The sequence below is a fragment of the Podarcis cretensis genome (genome assembly GCF_951804945.1).
Source record: "Podarcis cretensis genome assembly, chromosome: 14".
NCBI classification, from domain to species: domain Eukaryota; kingdom Metazoa; phylum Chordata; class Lepidosauria; order Squamata; family Lacertidae; genus Podarcis; species Podarcis cretensis.
In genome coordinates, this window is record NC_137183.1 from 8,070,616 (window position 1) to 8,092,561 (window position 21,946).

General features: G+C 47.0%; 1 protein-coding gene across 6 annotated transcripts in view; it reads right to left on the reverse strand.

The window, feature by feature from the left end:
- The window catches only part of CELF6 (CUGBP Elav-like family member 6), a 178,570-nt gene extending 157,604 nt beyond the window's left edge, over positions 1–20,966 (reverse strand). For all 6 annotated transcript variants that reach the window (XR_013833052.1, XM_079953357.1, XM_079953359.1 and 3 more), the window contains exons 1-2: positions 20,627–20,966; positions 10,285–10,367 (exon numbers count right to left, since the gene is read on the reverse strand). Coding sequence is in view for 5 of the 6 variants with exons in the window: in XM_079953357.1 (XP_079809483.1) it covers positions 10,285–10,367; positions 20,627–20,957 (414 nt within the window). In the remaining variant the exon portion in view is untranslated. The remainder of the gene's footprint in view (positions 1–10,284; positions 10,368–20,626) is intronic.
- Between the last annotated feature and the right edge of the window lie 980 nt (positions 20,967–21,946).

Here is a 21,946-nt window from a genome sequence, read left to right on the forward strand (position 1 = left end):
TAATAATAATATTTATACCCTGCCCATCTGGCTGAGTCTCCCCAGCCACTCTGGGCGGTTCCCAATCAAATGTTAAAAACAGTACAGCATTAAATATTAAAAACTTCCCTAAACAGGGCTGCCTTCAGATGTCTTTTGAAGATAGGATAGCTGCTTATTTCCTTCACATCTGAAGGGAGGGTGTTCCACAGGGTGGGCGCCACTACCGAGAAGGCCCTCTGTCTGGTTCCCTGTAACCTCACTTCTCGCAATGAGGGAACCGCCAGAAGGCCCTCGGCGCTGGATCTCAGTGTCCGGGCTGAATGATGGGGGTGGAGACGCTCCTTCAGGTACACAGGACTGAGGCCATTTAGGGCTTTAAAGGTCAGCACCAACACTGTTAATCTGAGGGTCATGTGTTCGAGCCCCACATGAGGCAAAAGATTCCCACATTGCAGCAGATTGGATTATTAGATGACCCTCATGGTCCCTTCCAACTCAATGATTTTGAAACCCAGGACAGCTGCTGCCAGTCAGTTCAACAATATTGAACTAAGGCAAACCAATGGCCTGACTCATTATAAGGCTGCTTCCTATGCCTGGTGTCCTCTTAAGAGGCAATGGTTGGAAGAAATCTGTTATCACTGTTCAGCAACTAGGCACCCAATGCTGCTATGATGGTGGTGGCGATTTATTACACACCCTTTGCCCTAAGGTTGCAGGGCAGATTACAGCAACTAAAACATAATATTAAAAACAGTTTTAAAGTACTTAAGCACCACAGAAATAAAGTGGGTGCTAAAAATATCTCTCTCAAGAGTCAAAAGCCAAGGTAAAGAGTATTTGCTGAAAGCTGTGAAAATGCCAGATGTACCTCTGTGGGGAAGGAGCCCCGGGACTTAGGGACTGTCGCAGAGAATGCCCTCCCCTGGGCCTCCACACCTTGAGCTTCTGAGGGTGCTGGAACAACCAAGACGGACACCCAGGAGAGTCTCTTGGGAAGGAGGCAGTCCTTTAGGTATTTGGGGACATTTAAGGCTTTAAGCACGTACATTAATAATGATAATTATGAGACTAGAAATACAACTAATAACAATGTACTATGTGTCCAATGAGAAAGCTGGGAGAGAAGGAAACCACATCAGATCCGAGCTACGCTACAAGCACAAATTAGTTCTAAATTGATTTAATTGCATGGATTTTCCTTAGCAACCTTGGGAATCATAGTTCTGCACAAGTGCAGAAAATGGTATATGTTAATGATCCTTACCCCTTAATGCAGCGACATTTCCCAAGCGTTTACTTGAAGGGTAGCATTAACAGTTAAACTGGCATAAAAATGCAGGGCATCCATGGCCCAAGCTTTTTCAATCAATCTGGGCATGTTACTATTTCTGCTAACTCAAGCCTCTTTTACTCCCTGGGTGTAGCTTAATGGAAAGGCTCACAATAGTTGGTTTGCTTATTGATCTGGCGTCTTCATTCTGCAGTCCCTGACTCCACAGTACCGTGCCCTTGGCATAGTCTAGCCAATGGGCACCCCTTGCCAATGTCTCTGCTGCCAGCGCCACCATCCCCAGCTGCCACGCTCACCAGCGTTTGGACTCCCCACCACCCCATGACGTGGTCCTCCTTGCAGCAGCCGTGCTATCCTCTTGCTTTGCACCACAATTGTGGCAGCCCTGGAAAGTTTCTTTGCCACCTCTGGGCAGTGGCGTAGCGTGGGGGTGCAGGGGGAGCCGGCCGCACCGGGCGCAACATCTGGGGGTTAGGGTTAGGGTGCGCAAATCCACGGGTTAGGGGGCTCAAATTACTTGCCTTGCCCCGGGTGCTGACAACCCACGCTACACCACTGCCTCTGGGCTCTAAGAAAGAACAGAAGAGGGGTCCTTCTGGATGAGGAGGCCAGGAGAATGCCTGTGCTGATACTGTGGTGGCCAGAAAAGACTTTCTTAAGCTTAGAATTTTCACCAGCCCTGCTTTGCACCCTGCTGGAGTATTTCTGCTGAGCTGGAACATGTCCTAGAACTCAGAAATGCCTCTTGCCCAGACAAAGGACAGAGAGGTATGTTAGAAACTCAGATATATAAGCTAGGTGCTAAATCTAGGTTACGGCCACCACAGCAGAATGTCTATTTGCCAGGGGGTTGAACTAGGCAACCCTCAGGGTCTCTTCCAATGCTACGATTCTATGATTCTGTGATCTCAATTATATTGCTTGACTGTAACTCACCTCTTACAACAATTCACTTGTCCCAGTATGCAAGAAGGAGAAACACACGCAGTGGAAATGGAAATGGCATTAACTATGGACTAAGGCAGAGGTTTTTAAACTGTGGTCACCAACCCGGTGCCTAGAAATCTCCACATGGTTGCAATTGGACCCAAACCAAGAGCAATGCACTCCTGGCTAATTTCTAACACTGTGTAGAAACCAAGCTGCTGTACAAAGGTAAAAACAAAAACGAAACACTGCATTCATTGCTCCACCCACTTTTGCATCTGGCCCCACCCACCACTTGCATATGACCCCTGGAAGATGGCTCAGGAAGGAATGCAGGCCCGAAAGGCTTCCCCTGTTCTGTGTGATAGTTTCTGCTTCTCTCGTAGAACTCCTTCAAGCTTCTCACACCCTCCAACCTTCCTCAGATGAAAATAAGGACATATTCTACATCAGGCATTCCCAACCTCGGCCCTGCAGATGTTTTGGGACTACAACTCCCATCATCCCTGCCCACTGGTCCTGTTAGCTAGGGATGATGGGAGTTGTAGTCCCAAAACATCTGGAGGGCTGAGGTTGGGGATGCGTGTTCTACATCAATGTCCCCCCTCTCCACACCTCCTCCTCTGAGGGTGGGGAGGGAAGCAGACACAGCAACTGAACGAAGCAAGACGGAGCCAAGTGACCATAATGGCCCCTCTTCTGAGCCCACAGCCCCTCAGCACCCATCACAGCCATGGCAGCTGTCTCGCAGACGGGCCCTATTCCCCTTGCTCTCCCACCCACCACTTTCTTTATGGGAGACCAACTGAGGAGCATGGAAACAGCGAAAAACATGCTGCGGGGCACCCAAGTGATCTGGAACTTGTTTTCGTAAAAACAGGAAGTGGCGCCATATTGAGCGGGGCGGGTAAGGGAGTGGGAGGCACAGATCTAAGAAATGTGTTAGAGGGACTAATGGATCTGAACGTCCTGTAACACATTGAAATACTATACTGTTAGGAAGGTCCGTCTGGAATTTGGGACTGCGTGAAAAATTGAGAAGCTGTGATGGCTCAGGGTTTTGATTATGATTCCTGTATTTTGGGGGTAGTTGGAGGGGATGTCTTCTAACCATATTCCAGCTGCATGCAAATGCTTGCATTTTGTCTGACTTCGATTCAGTTACATAACTAACATCCAAACTCTCTCAATGGCCAGCGTTCTGCTCCTCAGGCTGTTTTACTCTAACTGTCCGCATGATATACACGAGGCTCATAATCTGTGGGCGATGATGGACGTTCCTCTTTCCCCCCTCATTATTGATCTTGTTTGGTCCTTATGTTACTTGCAGTTTCTTCCTTTTGGCTGTTATATTTTTATTGCAAAACAAAATATGGTGTGTGTGCATTTTTTTTTTTAAAAAAAAATACATTCGCAGACCTGATTTTGTTTTACCACCACTGAATTTTATAGCACAATTTTGATGGTGGGGTTAGCATGTTGGTGGGGTAGAGAGATGACAGAAGGCCTGGCAGGAGAACAGCAGGTATGGATGCCAGGGGACTTAAGTCAGCTATCCAAACAATATTCTAGCCGAGATCTTCCTTCTCATGCTAAAATTAAATAGAAACAAACTACGCAGGGTGCCCCTGAAGAGGTATACAACTCTGACTTCAGAAAAGAACTGGATGGGAGGAAGCGAGTTGTTGTGGGGGAGAAGAACATGTTTCCATCACCTTCTCCCCATGTGTCATTCTGGCTACATAAGTTGCATTCCCCATTGCCAGCATTTGCTTGGTCAACTGGAGAGAGAGAGCAATTGGATCTAGGGGGTGGAACCTAGGGCATGATACCTCATTGGCAGATTCTAAAACCTGAAGGGTGACGATGATATACAGCTACAGAAACATATACCGTATTTTTCGCCCTATAGTACGCACTTTTCCCCCTCCAAAAATGAAGGGGAAATGTGTGTGCGTCCTATGGGGCGAATGCAGGCTTTCGCTGAAGCCTGGAGAGCAAGAGGGGTCGGTGCGCACTGACCCCTCTCACTCTCCAGGCTTCAAGAAGCTATCTGCAAGCCTTGGGAGCCCGCGGGAGTTCCCACCGGGCTCCCTAGGCTTGCGGATAGCAGCCTGCATCCCGAAGCCAGGGGTGCACTGAGCAGCGCGCCCGGGCTTCGGGCAGATATTTGCAAGCCTGGAGAGCCCGGCGTGAGTTCCTGCCGGGCTCCCAAGGCTTGCGGATAGCAGCCTGTTCTGGGGGCTGGGGTTGGGGGAAGCTCGGGCTTCCCCCGCCCCAGCCCCGCGCCTGGGAGGGAAATAATTTTTTTTCTTTATTCCCCCCCCCCCAAAAAAAAACTAGGCGTGCCCTATGGGCCGGTGCGTCCTATAGGGCGAAAAATACAGTAAGCAGGTGCCACTGTCAGTGCTGTGTACCCTCCCCAAAAGAAAACTGATCAAATCAGAATTATGCACCAACATAATCCAAGCAACACCCCAAAGAAAGCTGATTTAGAAGAAAAAGAAAAACTGGATTACGCTATCTGAGTAAATTATGCAAATGAAGCCAATTTGCATATTGTTTTGCTTCTGCTTGTCGTGTGGAAGAGAACATAAGAACAGCCCAGGTCAAAGTCCCATCTATTCCAGCTTCCTGTTCTCCCAGTTGCCAGCCAGATGCCGATAAGACATGAGGAAAACAGTTCTCTACCCAGCTGTGAATTCCAGCAACTAGTATTCAGAGGCATACTGCCTTGAATAGTGGAGGCAAATCGTAGACACTGTGGCTAATAGCCACTGGTAGTCTTCTCCTCCATGAATATCTTTAATCCGCTTTTAAACCCACCCAAATTTATAGCCGCTGACACATCTTGAAGGAACAAATCTCATCGTTTAACTGCATACTGTGTGAAGAAGTAACCTCTTTTGTGTGCCCTGAATCATCAGCTGCATAATATGGGCCAAAATTCTAATATTATAAGAGAGAAAAAGACCTCCTTCCCTGTAATCACTCATACACACACACACACACACACACACACACACACACATATATAATCTTCATCCTATTGTCCTGATGTTTTTTTTAAAAAAATGTAGAAGCACTGTGTGTTTCCTGGGTCTGTAAACAGGGCTTGCCGTACAGCCAGATTTTCCCGAACATTACTGGGGTTTCAAAGGTGAAACTGACATCTGGGGGAAACTTCCGAAAGGTGGCGCTTTGTCTGGATCTTAGGCAAGTCAATCGGAAAATTGTGGGTGTTTTGGTGTGTTTTTTTTATATATATATATATATATATATATATATATATATATATATATATACACACACACATATATATATATATATATATATATATATATATATATATATATAAAGCTCCACAATTTCAGTGGTTTCCTTTAAAAAAGATCGACAATAAGAAAGCCGAGATTCCCAGGAATGTAGATTCTTTGTCAAATTCCGTGCTTTCTCTGTGCTTGCTTTGAACGTCCGAACCTACCCTTTCTGGCCAAAGCTATTTCAAAGGACACAGGCTTGGAGCATTTGGGTGGCAGTAATAATCAGATAAGGGGTGGGCAGCTAATTTGTGTCACTCCAGCTGTTGCTGGACTACAACTCCCATCATGCATTGCAAAGGGATTTGAACTACATGGCCCTTCCAACTCTATTATCATTGCACCATAACAAAACCTGCCACACTTGCTAAAATCCTTTCTTCTGCTAAACTATTAAAGGTGCAGGAGTCTTCTTTTCCATCAGGTCACCGTGTCTCTGGATCGCTGACTCCAACCTATCTGCCCTTGCCATTTTGGGTTCATCTGACTTTATCCTCTACTACCAATCTACTAGAGGAGTGGGAACCCTATCTCCTTCTTCTTAATGGATCGTCCTATCCCTAAATCACTTACTGCAGCCAACCTGGCCCTGTGGTCTTCGATTCATCTGGCCTCACACTTTTCATTGTCCTTTCAAGTTAAATAGACCAAAAATTCTAGATGGCTATCAATATACTCTTTTAAGGTACAGTGGTACCTTGGGTTAAGTACTTAATTAGTTCCAGAGGTCCGTTCTTAACCTGAAACTGTTCTTAACCTGAAGCACCACTTTAGCTAATGGGGCCTGCTACTGCCACCGCACCACCACTGCACACTTTCTGTTCTCATCCTGAAGCAAAGTTCTTAAGCTGAGGTACTATTTCTGGGTTAGCAGAGTCTGTAACCTGCCATATACCTTTAAGGCCCATTCAAAGCACACACACACAGCCCAAAAAATCTGGGAAACGTAGTTTGTTAAGATTGGGGGAACTGTAGTTCCATGAGGGGTAAGCTTCCCTTCCTGTGATTCTTTGTGGGGGGTGTGTGCTTTAAATGTGCTTTGAAGGTGTGGTATTATGTAACCGAATACTTGATTCTTGATGTATCTATACCATAACCAGTTACATATTCACGAGAGCAACAATACAAGGTGATGCATCTCTACTAGGGATGGAATAACCTGTCAGTTTTGGTTCTCTCCATTTCTTGGCTTTTTTTCTAATATTAAATTCAGATCTCTACATTGTGCAGCAATTTGCAAAAGAAGAAAAAAATGTTTAAAAGTCCTCCGCAGAAATCAGTCAGTGTTTTATTGTGAATTTCTCCTAATAAATATCCACACTTTCCCCTAATAGATGCATTTTTAGTGACATTTTTTTGGGTTGGAGAACTGCATCACAAAACTGAACAAGAATTTCAAAGGATAGCTGTATTTCAGCTCATGCATTGTTTCAGAAAGTGTGGATTTAACAGATGCAACTTTAAATGCATCCCGAATTGAATTCTTCCCCTGTCACTAATATCTTATTTCTAGGTGCAGCGTTACAGGCTTACTCTGGTTCAAAGGACGCGTCAACACAGGCTTGCAGCCTCCGTTCTCTCAGTGTCAGGCGTGCATAAGGATGTGGTGTCTCTACAAGCAACGACACTACAGTACTAGTACAGGCAAAGCCTTTGGCAATGTTCCTGTTGCCACTTGGAACTAGGAACTAAGAACCCACAACATCTGTAGTGAAGGATGCTAGAGAATTCTGGCAGAAATGAGAGCAAAAATTGCCAATGTTCACTCATTTGTCACAAGTCCAGAACAGTTTGATCCACAATTGCTGCTGCTGTTTTCAGTCTCTAAAACGTGGTGTAGTGGTTAAGAGCGGTGGACTCATAATCTGGTGAACCGGGTTCGCTTCCCCACTCCTCCACATGCAGCTGCTGGGTGATCTTGGGCTAGTCATACTTCTCTGAAGTATCTCTCAGCCTCACTCACCTCACAGAGTGTTTGTTGTGGGGGAGGAAGGGAAAGTAAGAGCTGTTCGACAGTGGAATTTGCTGCCAAGGAGTGTGGTGGAGTCTCCTTCTTTGGAGGTCTTTAAGCAGAGGCTTGACAACCATATGTCAGGAGTGCTCTGATGGTGTTTCCTGCTTGGCAGGGGGTTGGACTCGATGGCCCTTGTGGTCTCTTCCAACTCTATGATTCTATGATTCTATGATTCTAAAGGAGATTGTTAGCCGTTTTGACACTTCTTAAGGGGAGTGAAAGGCGGGATATCAAGTCCAAACTCTTCTTCTTCTTCTAAATGATACGGAACCGATTACCTGCCCCTTATACACACAGACATTTGCACTGCATTTTCTTTGCATTGAAATGAATGGTGTGGAATAATGTGACGATGACACCATTAATTATATAATCAGCTACATAAAATTCTGCCACAGCGAGTTTAAGAATGTCGTTTTTGTCAAAAGCCAAGCTGCAGTGGAACGGAAACAGCGCTATATGTGACGAATACGGAGTGGATGGAAATTGAAGCCTTCTTACATCCCTAACTGCATGGCAAAGAAGCAGCAGCAAGCAGGCACTGTGTGTGGTAGGAGATTCGATGAGCATGGAATGCATATTTTGTTCTCAGAAGGCAGACATGTGGAAATGTGCCTTTAGGGAGAAGGTCGCCCGTCTACATTAAACAAATCCCTACCAACACTACATTTCAGGAAGACGTTTGGGAACCGATGCTCATCTGCTTACTGCCACTCCAAAACTCTAAGAGTGAAGAGCACGTTATCCAAACAACTCAGAGAGGACAAGGAGCATCAAAACCCAACTAAGCAAGCTTGCTAGTCAGTGGCGTAGCGTGGGTTGTCAGCACCCGGGGCAAGGCAAGTAATTTGCGCCCCCTAACCCGTGGATTTTAGCACTCAGAGAGCTGCGAGTGCGAGCGCGCGCCCCCAGATGTTGCGGCCGGTGCGGCCGGCCCCCCCTGCACCCCCACGCTATGCCACTGCTGCTAGTTCTATAAGGCCCTGCTGACAGATGTCCCACACCTGATTAAACAATTAAACTGATCAGTTTGTTTTAGATAAGGAAGAATCTGTTCACAGGGAGATTATGAAAACCTCAAAGATGGAAGTTTGATGTTGTTTCCTCAAAAACCATCCAAAGGGAAATCTTTTCCCTTAAAATGATTCCTTATCCATTTCTCAAAATATGCAACACTCCCGTAGAATAAAGAGAAAGAAACGGCTGTGCCCAGTGTTCTCTTCCGACCAGGGCAGGAGCTCTGATGCTCACAGACAAGTGAGCTTTAATGATGACCCGCAGAGAGACCCAACATGGTAGTGATGCTAGTGGCAACTCATTGCACAACAGATTTGCACAGCAAGGTTACCAGCAACACAATGTACTGCTGGTGCAAGACATTTTGTCAGTGGAATGTAGACAACCCAAAGGCCTCTTAAGGATGAACATTTATGGTGGCATAAGCTTTTGTGGGTTCAAAATGCAGAATTTTGTGTCTTTAATTCATGGAAGCTTATGCCCCCTTAAAGCTCTTACAGCAAAATCCTAAACGCTACTCAGAAGTAAGTCCTATTACACTCAAGAGGATTTACTCCCTGTGAGCGATGGAGGAGAGTTTCATTGAGTCCGCATTTTAAAGCAAATTGACCTTATTTGCAGCTCTTAGATTTATATGCAGATCAGAATGCAGGTAACAGTGGCACTGGGCACTGCTCTGAATTTCAGAATGCTGTTTTGGTTCCAAAAATGTGAGTATCTTATAGGGGAAATGCATATTTTAGGGGGAAATGCATAGAAAGGCATTGAATAAAATGCATGCATTTGGAGGGAATGCATGCAAAATGCATCTTACAAAAAGTGCGTACGAACATTTAAACACAGTCGGTTTGGGTGCAGTTTAATAGACTTGGCTGAGCATGTGTGGAACTGACACAGAGCAGAAGAGGACTGATCCATCCAGCCCAAAACATACTTAGGATGGCACCCTCCATATTGAAAGCTACAGGACTCACTAGGGGCTTAATGACACTTACTTTCTGCCCCGCTCTTTCCAGGAATTGGCCCACATTTTAATGCTTCATGTCCAAGCACCCTTCCCCACAATTCAGGAGCTTCCCCATGAAAACCCACTCTTCAAAGCTGAATCAGAACAAACAGCAGAAGGCGCTACCTGTGGATTGCCATTGAAATTTAAAGAGTGGGTTTCTGCAGGGAAAGCTCCACAGCAAAAACAAAAAGGGGTGGGGTGCTTGGATACAGTGGCGTCACAATGGGGGTCATTGCGCCCCAGGTTCCACGTCTGCAGGAGTGACAAGAAGTCACCCTGCAGGGGCTCGCAGCGGCACAAGCAGCCATCGTGCTGCCAGAGCCGCATGTGTAAGATCCTTTGCTCGTGACTGTAGCGGCGACAGAGGGATCCCGGCACCGTCCGTATGGTGCTGGAGCGGTGGCTGAGGCAAACCGCTATACAGCGCATGTGCAGCGTCGCTACATATGGTGCATGTGTCGCCGCCGCACATGCGCTCTACATAGCGACGCCCACCCTGGGTGTCATGACGCCTTCCTTTGCCCCTGCTTGGATACAGAGCTTTAAAGTGCAGACCATTCCTGGGAAGCATAGAGGAAAGGTAAGTGTGGATTGCCCTCGATTGCAATGGGTTCTTGCTGTCCCAAATGGACACTGAGCAACACTTGCTGAATTCTAGCCCAGGACTCTGAGCCAAAGGAGGTGAGTCGTGCCTGCACCAGAGAAGAACACCATCACTTACCCCAGGCAATGTCTTCTGCTCATGCAGGGCACTCTGGGCTTTGAGGGCTGAATCCCGGGCACAGTATGTAAGAAAGGCACAGCCTGGAGAGAAGAAGGGAGGGGAAAGGGTTATTGCATAAAGTCATGTGCCAGAACAGTCACGCTCAGCAAGGGACGGCTTTGCCCAGTCCACACCTTCATTTGCAGTGGAGAGAGAAAGGCGAAGCTTATACAGCACAACTGGAATACCGCCTGCGATGTCCCTTGCTCTGCAAAGCAGCTGGATACTCCCTTTCCAGGGAAGCTGTGCCTAGCCTCAAAGAGATGAGCGGAATCCAGCAGCAGGTCAGTCCGCAGCCCGGCAGGGATTTGATTTAAGGCAATTCATATGGATTAGCAGGGCCTGGTTAATTGGAATCGGCAGGCAGAGGCAAACACACTGGGATTAGTGCAAAAGCCCTCCAGATTAGCACATCAGATTTTCATCCTGCCATGCCAGCAGCTATAGGGGTAGCTTTCTTTTGTTGCTGTGGTTGGAGGAGCATATTATGTGAGGGTCTACAGCAAGGGTGGAGGATCTCCAGTGACCGGGGCCAGATGCTTCCATCCATACCTCTTTACCTGGCCCTTTAGACTCTCCCCAGGCCACATACCTCAGCAGATGGTTCCACTCTTTCACCAAGCGCTTTTTGCCTGGCTGGAATTATGCGTATTTGATTGATGATAACACAGATAGCTCAGTTTACCTCAGTGGCAGGGCTTCTGCCCTACACACAGAAGATCCCTGGCTCAATCCCCAGCATCTTTAGTTCAGCCAGGGGAAGGTCTTCTATCTGAAATGCTAGAAAGCCACTGCCAGTCAAGGTAGACAATGGTAAACGAGATGGACCAATGGTCTAACTCAGTATAAGGCAGCTCCTTCTGTTTTTGCTAAATATCATCTTGGGTGGCAATCTGCTGGCAGGAAGCTGAAGCATTTGTCACCTGCACACCCCTTTTGCTCCTTAAACTGGAACACACAACACACACAAGCAGGTATGGGTTCTGAAGACCACCTTCTCACATGTAAACATGCCCATTTGCTGAGATCATCAGTCAGGGTGCTATGTCATTTGCCTTCACCCCCAGAAATAGTGGGTGGCCAACAGAGGGCAGGGCCTTTTCTGTGGTGAGACCTTGAATATGGCATACCCTCCCCAAATGCATTTGGCAGCACCTACTCTGATATTTTCTTTAAACTGTACTTGAAATCTGTCCCATTTTCCTGAGCTTTCAATGGGATGCAATATGGAATTGCTTGATTATTGCTAATAGCTGGCTGTCAAGCTTGTTGTCACTTGTTGTGTCCTTGGTGCTTGTGGCTTCCTTTTGATCTTTGTCCTGACTTAATGCTCAAGCCATGAACACTCGTCCATAAACTCCTCTGAAGACCAATTGATGGAATGTTGGGGGCAGAAATCCATTGATTACGGTAAATAAAAATTCTCTCAGTGATGCTTTCAGTCACATTTAGGCATAGAATTAAAGAGTTGGAAGGTACCACGATGGCCATTTGGTCCAACCCCTTGCAAGAAAGTACATACTGTCTCTCATGCTCTAAAAGATGTGTGTGCATTCGTGTGTAACTATTGAGAGCGACATTTCCTCACATCTTTGCTAATAATAGTTATCATTATTATTACTACCACCTTACATTTGTATAACACTTTCAAGAGTTCAAAGCCATTCACATGCATTATCTAGCTGTAATAAGATAACCCGGGAATGCAAGGATAGCCAATCTGGTACCCTCCTGGTCCTGTTAAACTACAGTTCCCATCATCCCTGGCTATTGGCTGTCAAGGAGCTGCCAAATGTGCCCAGGTCAACCACAGGGCAGGGAAACATGGGAGGCCCAGGATGCAATTAGCTTTTAATTAACACAAAATAAAAACACAGTAGAGTCCTCTGGTTCACCTTAATCGAGCTCAGACATTGCTGAAACTGACCAAAACCACCCCTCCCCGCCCTAGCCTCTCACTATGGATCCCTCCCAAGCAGATGAAGGCTGTGTCAAGGTGGTGAGCTCCTTCTCTGGGCCTAACTCTCTTCAAGCAGGGTGTCCGAGGGGAAGGAGAGCCAAGAGGACTGGGACTGCCCTGCTGCTGAGTAGCCGGGACAACCTCTGACTCCTCTCTGTCTGAGTTTGCACTTACACTGTGACTCTCAGCCTCTAACCCTGTGCCAAAAGGCCCTCCTCCTTCTGATCCCATTGATCACTCAACCCCCCTGCTTCTAAGACCTCACAGCTCTTCCCTTCCCCAGACTGCTCTTCAGTGTCCCACAATCACCATCCAGGATCTAAGTTGCGGTCTTCTGTGTCCTCCCTGGGGTGCTCCCACCACTCGTCTTCTTCTGGCCAGCCCCTGACATTGGCCATGCTGGCTGGGGCTGATGTGAGTTGGAATCCAACAACATCTGGAGGGCCACTACTTCCCCATCCCTGTGATGGGACCTATAGGAATAGGAATACAGGAAGCTGCATTCTACTGATACAGACCCTGGTCCATCTAGCTCAGTTTTGCTACCCTGGCAGTCACTCTCCAGGGTTCTAGGAAGAGAGTCTCTCCCAGTCCAGCCTTGAGATGCTAGGACTGAACCTGGGACCTTCTGCATGCAAAGCAGGTGCTCTACCACTGAGCCATGGCCCTTCCCTCCTCCAAAAGCAAGGATGACCAGAATAGTGCCCTCCAGATGCCATTGGCAGCCAACTTCCACCATCCCTGACCACTGGCCATGCTGGCTAGAGCTGATGGAATTTGGAGTCCAACATCTGAAGGGTCTCACCCTTGGTACTGGGCTTTTGGCTATAAAGACCAACACTGGCACTTTGAATTCAACCTGGAAACGAAATGAGAGCAAGTGAAGGTCTTTTAGAAGTGATTCTCTACGTTCCACATGGCTAGCTGCAGGCAACAAATGAGCTGCCACTTTCTGGAACAGTTCGAGTAGTCATTCAGAGACCTAGTTGCCTCACCTGGCTAGGGGAAAAAAGGAGAAATAGAGCTGGGCATCATTGGCATACGAGGGGCACTTTGTGGCCAATCACAACATTACTTCTAACCACCATAAAGCCATGAAACAAGCACAGAACCCCATGGAATAATTCCCATGGGGGGAAGCAAGAACCCATCCCCCCATTCTGACACCACTCAGTGAGAGTAGCTTCTCCACATTCCTGCTCACCACCATCAATCCACAGAGGTGATCCAAAAGGATACTGTCATCTGGACTGAACCTCACCCTGAGTGTTTATGCCTGGCTGGAATGTGTCCTTGAGCTGTGATAATGCCTCCTGGACCATTGTCTGGATGAAGGATAGAGAGAGGTGGAGACTAGCCTATGGGGCAAAGGAAGAATTCACATTTGCTGCTCTAGTCACTCCCGCAACCAGCAGGCAGCCCCTGTAATAAGACAGCTAGCCCAACCAGTCTGGAAGTCATCTAGGTTCATCAGCCTTCAAGGACAGACCACCCTAACTAGCCCAGAACTCCTTAGGGGACAAGACATAAGTGAAATCCCAAAGTCCAGCCTTGATCACCCACTGCAAAAGGAGTTGACAGGTGTCCAACATACTCAAATGGACAAGTTCAGCACTCACTGCCTATGATACTCTCTGATCTACGTTGTTGTTGTTGTTGTTGTTGTTGTTGTTGTTGTTGTTGTTGTGTTGCATCCAGTGTTAATCAGACTCAGAGTAGACCCACTGAAATTAATGGGACTGACTAACTTAGTTGGTTGGAGACAACTCACTATTTATTAGTTTACTCATCCATCCTCCACCATGAGGTTCCAACCATTTAGAAGTGAAAATATTAAAACGAGTTCAAACAAATTTAATACATTTTACTTGCCCCACACACCGAAAATGAGCAGTGATGATGCTATTTGGGAGTTAAAGTCACAACTTTCTTTTTAATATCAAGGACCTGCAACAGGGCTGCCAACTTGAATAAATGGGGGGGGGCTGGTAATCCCTGACCTGCATAAAAGAGAGGGAATATGTAAGCAAGTCCCATTTTTAAGTCCCACAATTAAGTGTTTTAAATTTGTTGTTAGCTGCCCTGAGCCCGGTTTTCTGAACCGGGAAGGGCAGGGTATAAATAAAAATGTATTGTATTGTATAAGCAATTAATAATAATAATAATAATAATAATAATAATAATAGCACCTTTATTGTCAATGTACAACCCGTGTACAATGAAATTTACTGAGCCTAACATGGTCATGCACACCATCTGAATCACAATGCTCATCAACTTTGTGGGGGCTGGCCCCCTCAAATTTTTTATGGGGAGTGTGCTGAAGGGAGCTTGGCCCCTAGGAGTTGGCTCCTATGACCTCCAAGGAGAAAAGCAGTGTTGGCCAGCTACTTTGCCAAAGACCGCACAGAGGAACTCACCTGGGCAATACCACTTGCACTGAATGTCAAGAGGAACATGCTGGGGAATATCGCTTCCCAAAGCCCTGCACTGTTCAGCATTCAGAAGGAGGAACGGGAGGAAGGAAAATGTTCCCCTTTAACCAGGCTTTTGGCTGACTAACATCCCATATAATTTAAAATGCATTTGTGGGAGGGCTGGGGGGGTATTGTTTTGTTCTTGTTTTCACTATGTATTTTGTGCTTTAATATTGTATTTTTATGCTGTGAACCCTGAGATCTATGGATGAAGGCTGGATTAATAATAATAATGACTTGAAAATGAAATCTTAACCTTAAACATCTCCAGAGCCCACCCCACCCCATATAGCATGATGAAACAACCTGCATCACACACCACAACTGGTGGACAGCAATTGATGAAAGAGGGAATTGGTGTCTGAACAGTCTTGCAAGACTTTATAAAGTGATGTCTCTAACAAGCCACCTTCTGGGCTCTGCTCCCAGCAGTGAAATGTCTTGGGCTCAGCAATGTAGGTCACACACCCCCAATCTGCATGAAGGCAAGATAACTTTCTTTTTTAAGTGTTGCATGCGCCTAAGCATGTACAGGCAAATTTATCAAGTAATATAAGGAGAAATTCTAGAAATGCATATGGACATGACCTAACACACTCTTTACTTCTATAGGCCAGACAGGGCATGGGCCCCCAGCTGACACCCCCCCAGGGTCCCCTTTCAAGGCTTTGCCGCTGCTTTTCCTGCCATTGCTGGAGTCTGGCTTGCAAACCAGCCTCTGGCCTTTGGCAGCAAAGGGGGCTGGGAACAGCATCAGCCGCTGCCTGCGAATTCACTTTCCTTTCCCCATAGGCAGTGGTAGGAATTGGGCCCAGAGGCAGAGGGAGAACAAGGGGGTGATGAGAGAGGAGAAGAAGGATGGGGCCAGTTGGAAGCATCTTGCAGGATGGGTTCCCCAGCCCTCAAAACAAAACAAAAACATGGAGCTAGCACCTGAGATGGACAAATGTGGATTTTTTTTGTTGCTCTCAGCTTCTCATTTTTACAGTCTTCAGTTCTCCACATTTCCCCACCAGTTTGTGATTTAAAAATAAATAAATCTTTTTTTAGAAAAGCTTCTCATGAAAAATCATTAGCATTTTGGTACAAATTTCTCCTAAAATGCACTTGCAATTTTGCCTAACATTTTGCAAAACAACTTTACCTAATGCCATGCATTTTTTGTATGTTATTTTCACTAAAATATGCATTAATATGCATGTTTTACACTAGTAAATTTATTTTTGTACATGTTACTTAGGTGGAAAACTGCACTGCAAAATTAGATGCGTGAGTTTCAAGGGATGGCTGTGTTTCAGCTTACATATTGTTTCAGAAAAGTGTGAATTAAATGCAAACTGAATCAAATTTCTCTTCCATCCACAGCCGGCATGGAACTATCATTTGTCCTAATCTCTCCTCGGTTGAATCAGAGGTGTCTACTAGCACCTTACGCTGTGAGTAGTTCTGTGGAATTTTCATGGGACTGCTGAGGTGTCCGTGTGTGTGTTACACTCCTAAATGCTCTCCCTCCTTAGCACACACTGCAGGCTGTGAATCAAAAGGCTTGGAGAGGGAAGACTGCTCAACACTGACTCACCCTCATGAGCTCTTACTCCCAGGAGGAGCTCGATTAAAGGTTTGCAAGTCCGCATTGCCACGAATATAAGGTTTGCACAGATTTTGTTTTGCTTTCTTGCCCGTAATATTCATGGCGCAGCTTTGCAAAGCTGCTGTGGAAATGTAGCAGCCCAGGCAGAAACTCTAGCTGCCCCTCTTGTTGATGGAAACAAATCCAAACGTGGCTACTTTGCTAGCCTTTTTTGTAACACAGGAGCAACAACAATTCCACTCGGTCTGCAGCATACGATCCACATTATTAGGTGGTTTTTTTTCTTTGTTTTGTTTTTTAAATAATAGATCCTATATAAATCTTCCTAAAACGATATTAAAACAGCAGCAAAACAGTTTCCCTTCAAAAATGTAAATATTTAATGAACAAAATTTGACATTGATGCATTTTTAATATTGGCACAATTAAATCTGCCAGATGATTAAGTATTAATAACTCTTAATAAGTGCAACCATCTCGCCTTCAAATAGAAGCAATTCACGAGCGAGAGGAAGCAAGCCTCGTAGCCAGGAGAATGCAGACTGACCCATCAGCAGGCAGACAGTTGCTCCTGGCTGCAGCAGCCGTGCTTCATTCAAAACAATCCTCAAACTTCCATTCCACTGACTTGCCTTTGTGAACAAGAGAGTCACAAAAGATGCATATTTGGGCAGAGGAGCAAAATTAATGAGGACCTTAATTAGATGAAGGGTGGCATTTAATTGTGTTGATCAGTCTATGTATTTAAAAGGAGAGGGGAGTTTTAATTTTCTTTCTGGCCTGCACAGTTTCAAATATGTAGGGCAGGGCTGAGGAGGTTAAAAAAGAAAATAATTCAAGCAGTTTGAAGTATAGACTTTATAGGTATAAATGGAACTGGGAGAGGATACACAACTGCTATCCTTCCATAGGGTGCTGGATTAGAGAGTGTCGGAAGAGTTAAGCAGCAATGCAAGAAGCATTGGAGACTTTTCAACATGCTAATGCATAAAGAATATTGGTGCACCTGACAATTTTCACAAGTGACTTCCCATCATATTTAAGTCAAATTTCATGTCTCTTCCTAGAAACTCTCGCATCCAACCCAGCTTCCTCCATCAATCTCAAGGTCTGATATCTGAAATGTTATAGTCGTATTTATTTATTGTGATGACAAAGAACCTCCTGTTCCATTGCTGTTAAGCAGCAGAGATAAACTGGCCTGACTACTGGGTTGCTTGCTTTGGGGTGGGGTGAGCGGGGTGAGCAAAAAGCTCTCTCCAAATGTTAATATTATTTCAGTCTTTCATTGCCCTAACCTACATCCCTGCCTGCTTCCATCATCTTGTCTATACATTTGAACTGAAGGCCTGCAGTTTTTAAAGGTCATTTCCAAGAATCTACCTAGGAAATGTTAGAAATTAAGATATAATCTTCCTGTGGACTACATATTGCATTCTCCTTTTTCTGCAGCACGGAAAAAGGATCCATTACCGGGCTGTTGCTTTCCATTCAGAAAGGACACATTTCAAAATAGGCAGAGACTGGTATGCCCTGGTACAAGATGTGATCTAAAATCCCAACTCTAGCCTGCACTGAAACTTAACAATTTATATACCATCAGATCCCACTGACCAGAAGGCAACCGACCTGAAGAGCTGGGAACTGTATTTCACAGGAAACCAATAGCCCTAAATATAACTACTTGAAGGCAATGAAATCAGTCGGTGTGACTTAGATATGTGGGGTGTCACCACTTTAGAGTAAAATCCAATGCACAATTATTGGGAGTAAGTCCTATGCATGCTTACTCAGAAGTTAAGTGCCACTTAATGGGGCTTGCTCACAGGTAAGTGCGTATGGGATGTCAGATTTAATTGCATGCAGCCTCGGGGATTATTATGAAAAGAAATGTTAGGCATACACATGACACAGTGTTTTATCTCAGTACTTAAAGAACAAGAGAGAGCCTTCAACTATTAGGTTCTAAAAAGTTGGCTAAACATAGTGTAGAACAACCTACCATATGAAAAAAATGTGAAGTGGAAGCATCTATCCAGATGCAAACTTGCTTCCTCTGCAAATTCACTCATTCATTTCTTGCCTGCCCCACATGTGCAACTGTTACTAGAACTCACCAACAGGTGTGTGTGTGTGTGTGTGTGTGTGTAAAGTGTGTGTATATACACACATATATTTGTGTGGACATACATGGCATTTCCTCTATCTACATGGCTGTCAACTTCTATCCTTAAAGTTAAATTAACATCAAGATACTGAGCCTCTAATAATTTTATGATTTATGTTAGCACATGTGATGTTTTATGAGCACTTTTTACCATCTTGATCGTTTTCTAACTTCGAAGCCACAAAGAATTGTACTCCTTGGGCCAGGCATATCAGTATGGGGTATGAAATACAATAGCACAAAACACCCTCTTGGGTTGTAGTTAACTAAGCCCTACTCAGAGCAGACCATTGAAATTAATGCACCCAAGTTGCCTGTGTCCATTAGGTTCAATGGGTCTACTCTGAGTTGGAGTAACATTGAATAACATGCCTTGGCTAATAAAATACATATCTGTGAAGGATATATGAGGTTGTCAGTTATGTTGCCAGTGACAATGAATATTATAAGGCCAAGATCTTGATGTTACTTCTGCATGTTTCAGGTAACTAGGCAGTTGGGTTAAAGATTCACGATACAGACACTGATTCTGGGAGCCAAGATGGACTCTCCATACAGAGTCTACCACTACACCACAGATCTTTGGCTCAACTGTCCAGCTACCAGCAACTGCTAAAATTCATATCAAGGTGCCAGCACTATAATATTCCTTGTTAACGGCAACATCGGCACTGTCACCCCATTGTTACTCACACACCTACACACACTTTTCATCCAGTTCAACTTTGCACACCAACTAACTCAGCAAAGGGTTAAGGAAACAGGGAGCTCCTTTATAGGTATGCTAACTCCTCTAGTTCCAGCCAAGGCTGAGACCTATTTCCTAATCCAGGGGTGGGGAAACCTGTGGCCCTCCAGATGTTATTGGACTCCAGCTCCCATCATATATAAATTCAATAAATAATAATAATCCCTGACCATTGCCCATGCCAGGAGTTGGAGTCCAGCAACATCTGGAGAACCACCAGTTCCCCACCCCTGTCTAATGAGTGCTTATGTGCCATCTGCCTCTCCGATGGCATAGAAGCCCCTTCATGTATATGTATACAGCTTTCCTCGGCCCCCTTCTCTTGTATGTAACATAAGTTTGCAGGGAGCTGGGGCCTCTTTCAGCCATATCCTCCCCCCACCATAGCACCATTCAGAAGATGTCTGTTTCCTGTCTCTGTTTACAAATCTCCCTCCACTGTCTCCACCTCCCACACTTACTCGCTCACACTGTGACACACATCTCTCTGCCTTACACTCTCCTGCATGCAGACACGCACATGCACACTTACTTTTTCCCCCACCCAGCCCAACTTTTCGCATGCTGTGTGATCTGATGCATGCTAAGTCAGGGGAAAAGCCCCCCCCCCGTCGCACCCTACTCAAAGGGGCTTGCTCCCAGGAAGGGGCAATTAGGACTGTAGCCACAATAACTTAAAATGAGAAGAACAAAGTAGCAGAGAGAGGGGCCATTGCCAGAAGTCCTAATCTCCTCCTGATGCAAAATATGATCTTTTCTTCGGGGGGGGGGGAGGGAGTGTCTGTGTTTGTCTTCCTTTTCCTCCTGCACATGCGTGCACATCCTTCCACTGATCTCTCTCTCTCTCTCTCTCATCCAGTCATTACACGTGACCCAACTTTATACACATTACGTGTGTGTGTGCATGTTCAGAGAGGGGGGGAGACGGTACTGGAGAAGGGGGGGTACGCTTCTCCCTCTCTTAGAGAATGTGTAATTCCCTCCTTGTTTACGGACCCCCCCCCAAACACACACACACTGCAAATCCCATATCCACTCTTACACATGGAAGCAAGTCCTACCGAGCTTCGTGGGACTGGTTCTCGAGTGAATCTGCCCAGAGGGGCATGCTTCGTCCACTTACTCCTCTCTGTGCGCCCTCCACCCGCCCTCAGCCTCACACACACAACGCGGCGTTCGGCGGCGGCCAGCATCTCCTCTCCATCCCTTTGTTGGCCCTTTCGCCTGGCCGGGAAGCGGGGGGGGGGCTGTGCAGGCGTGGTGGGAGTAGCCGAGGCGGCATCGGCATCGGGAGGAGGAGAAAGGGATCCACCCGGCGCGCGGCAGGAGGAGGGCGGCGCGCGGCGGGGCTCCCTACCTTTGTGCATGCCGGTGAAGCGGTCCTTGAGCACGGTGAGCTCGTAGATCTTGCCGAACTCCTCGAAGAGCGGCTTGAGGTCGCTCTCCTCCAGGTTGCGCGGGATCTGCCCGATGAAGAGCTTGATGGCATCGTGGTCCTTCATGGCGATGGTGCCGCCCGGGCCGTGCGTCGGCGTCGTCAGCCCGTTCATCCTCCCGGAGCTGTTCGTGGTGCTGAAGGCAGCGCTCTCCGCCTGCGGCGGCGGAGGCGGAGGAGGAGGCGGCGGCGGCGGGGGCGGGGGCCCGGGGGGAGGTTGTTGCTGCGCTAGCCCGTTGGCCAGAGTAGCCATGATGTTCCCAGCCGGCTCTGCCCCGCCCCGCCCGCCCCGCCCCGGCTCCTGCCTGCTTGCGCCGCGCGGGAGCAGGGGGAGGGGGGCTGCCCAGCCCGGGCTCCCCCTCTCCGCGCTCAGCCCAGATCTCGCCCTCCACCCCCCCCTGCCCGCCCTCCTCCTCCTCCTCCTCCTCCGCCGCCGCTTCCCTTCTCCTCCCTTCGCCTGGCTTGGCTTGGCTGGGGCTTCGCCTCGCTTTGCGCGCACGCCCTCCCTCCCTCCTCCCTCCCTCGGCGGCTGCCACTGGGCCGGATGACGTCAGCTGACTGGCCCCCGAACTACTCGCATAAGATTAGCATAGCGGAGCGTGGGGGGGGGAGGAGCCGCAACCAATCAGGGCGCGAGGGAGGGGAGAGGGGCAGGGCTGGCCAGGCAGGCAGGCAGGCGAGCTCTGGGAGGAAGGGAGACAGAGTCAGGAGGAGCGGGAGCCCCCACGGAGCCCGGCGCTCGCGGAAGGCGGGGGAGAGAGGGGTCGCCTCCCGCTATAGGGGAGGGAAAGGAGGGTTGCTAAGGAGGCCAGGTCCTCATCAAGTTGCAAGGTGTGTGGCTGCGGGTGGGGGGGAGCTCTTGGACCACTTACAGTCGGGCTAAGCGAGCACCGGTCACTTCCCCAGAGGCAGGATTCATGGAGGATTTGGCTTGGGTAATTATTATTAATATTAATATATGTCATAAAATTTACACACAGCTTGATTGGAACACACACACACACACAAAACCTTTGAAGCATTTTGCAAAAAAATGTAAAACAAGGAGTTAATTCGCAACCCACGTGTAAAAGAATGTCCTTAGCTTTCAAAGCACCTGGGTACACATGCCTAAACAGCCAAAACTAGTACCCTGAAGGTGCCTGCTTGATCTCAATAGGCAGGGAGTTCCAAAGTGCAGGTGTGGCCACACTGAAGGACTGAATACTGACAGACACAGAATGGGTATTATGTGGCACTGTA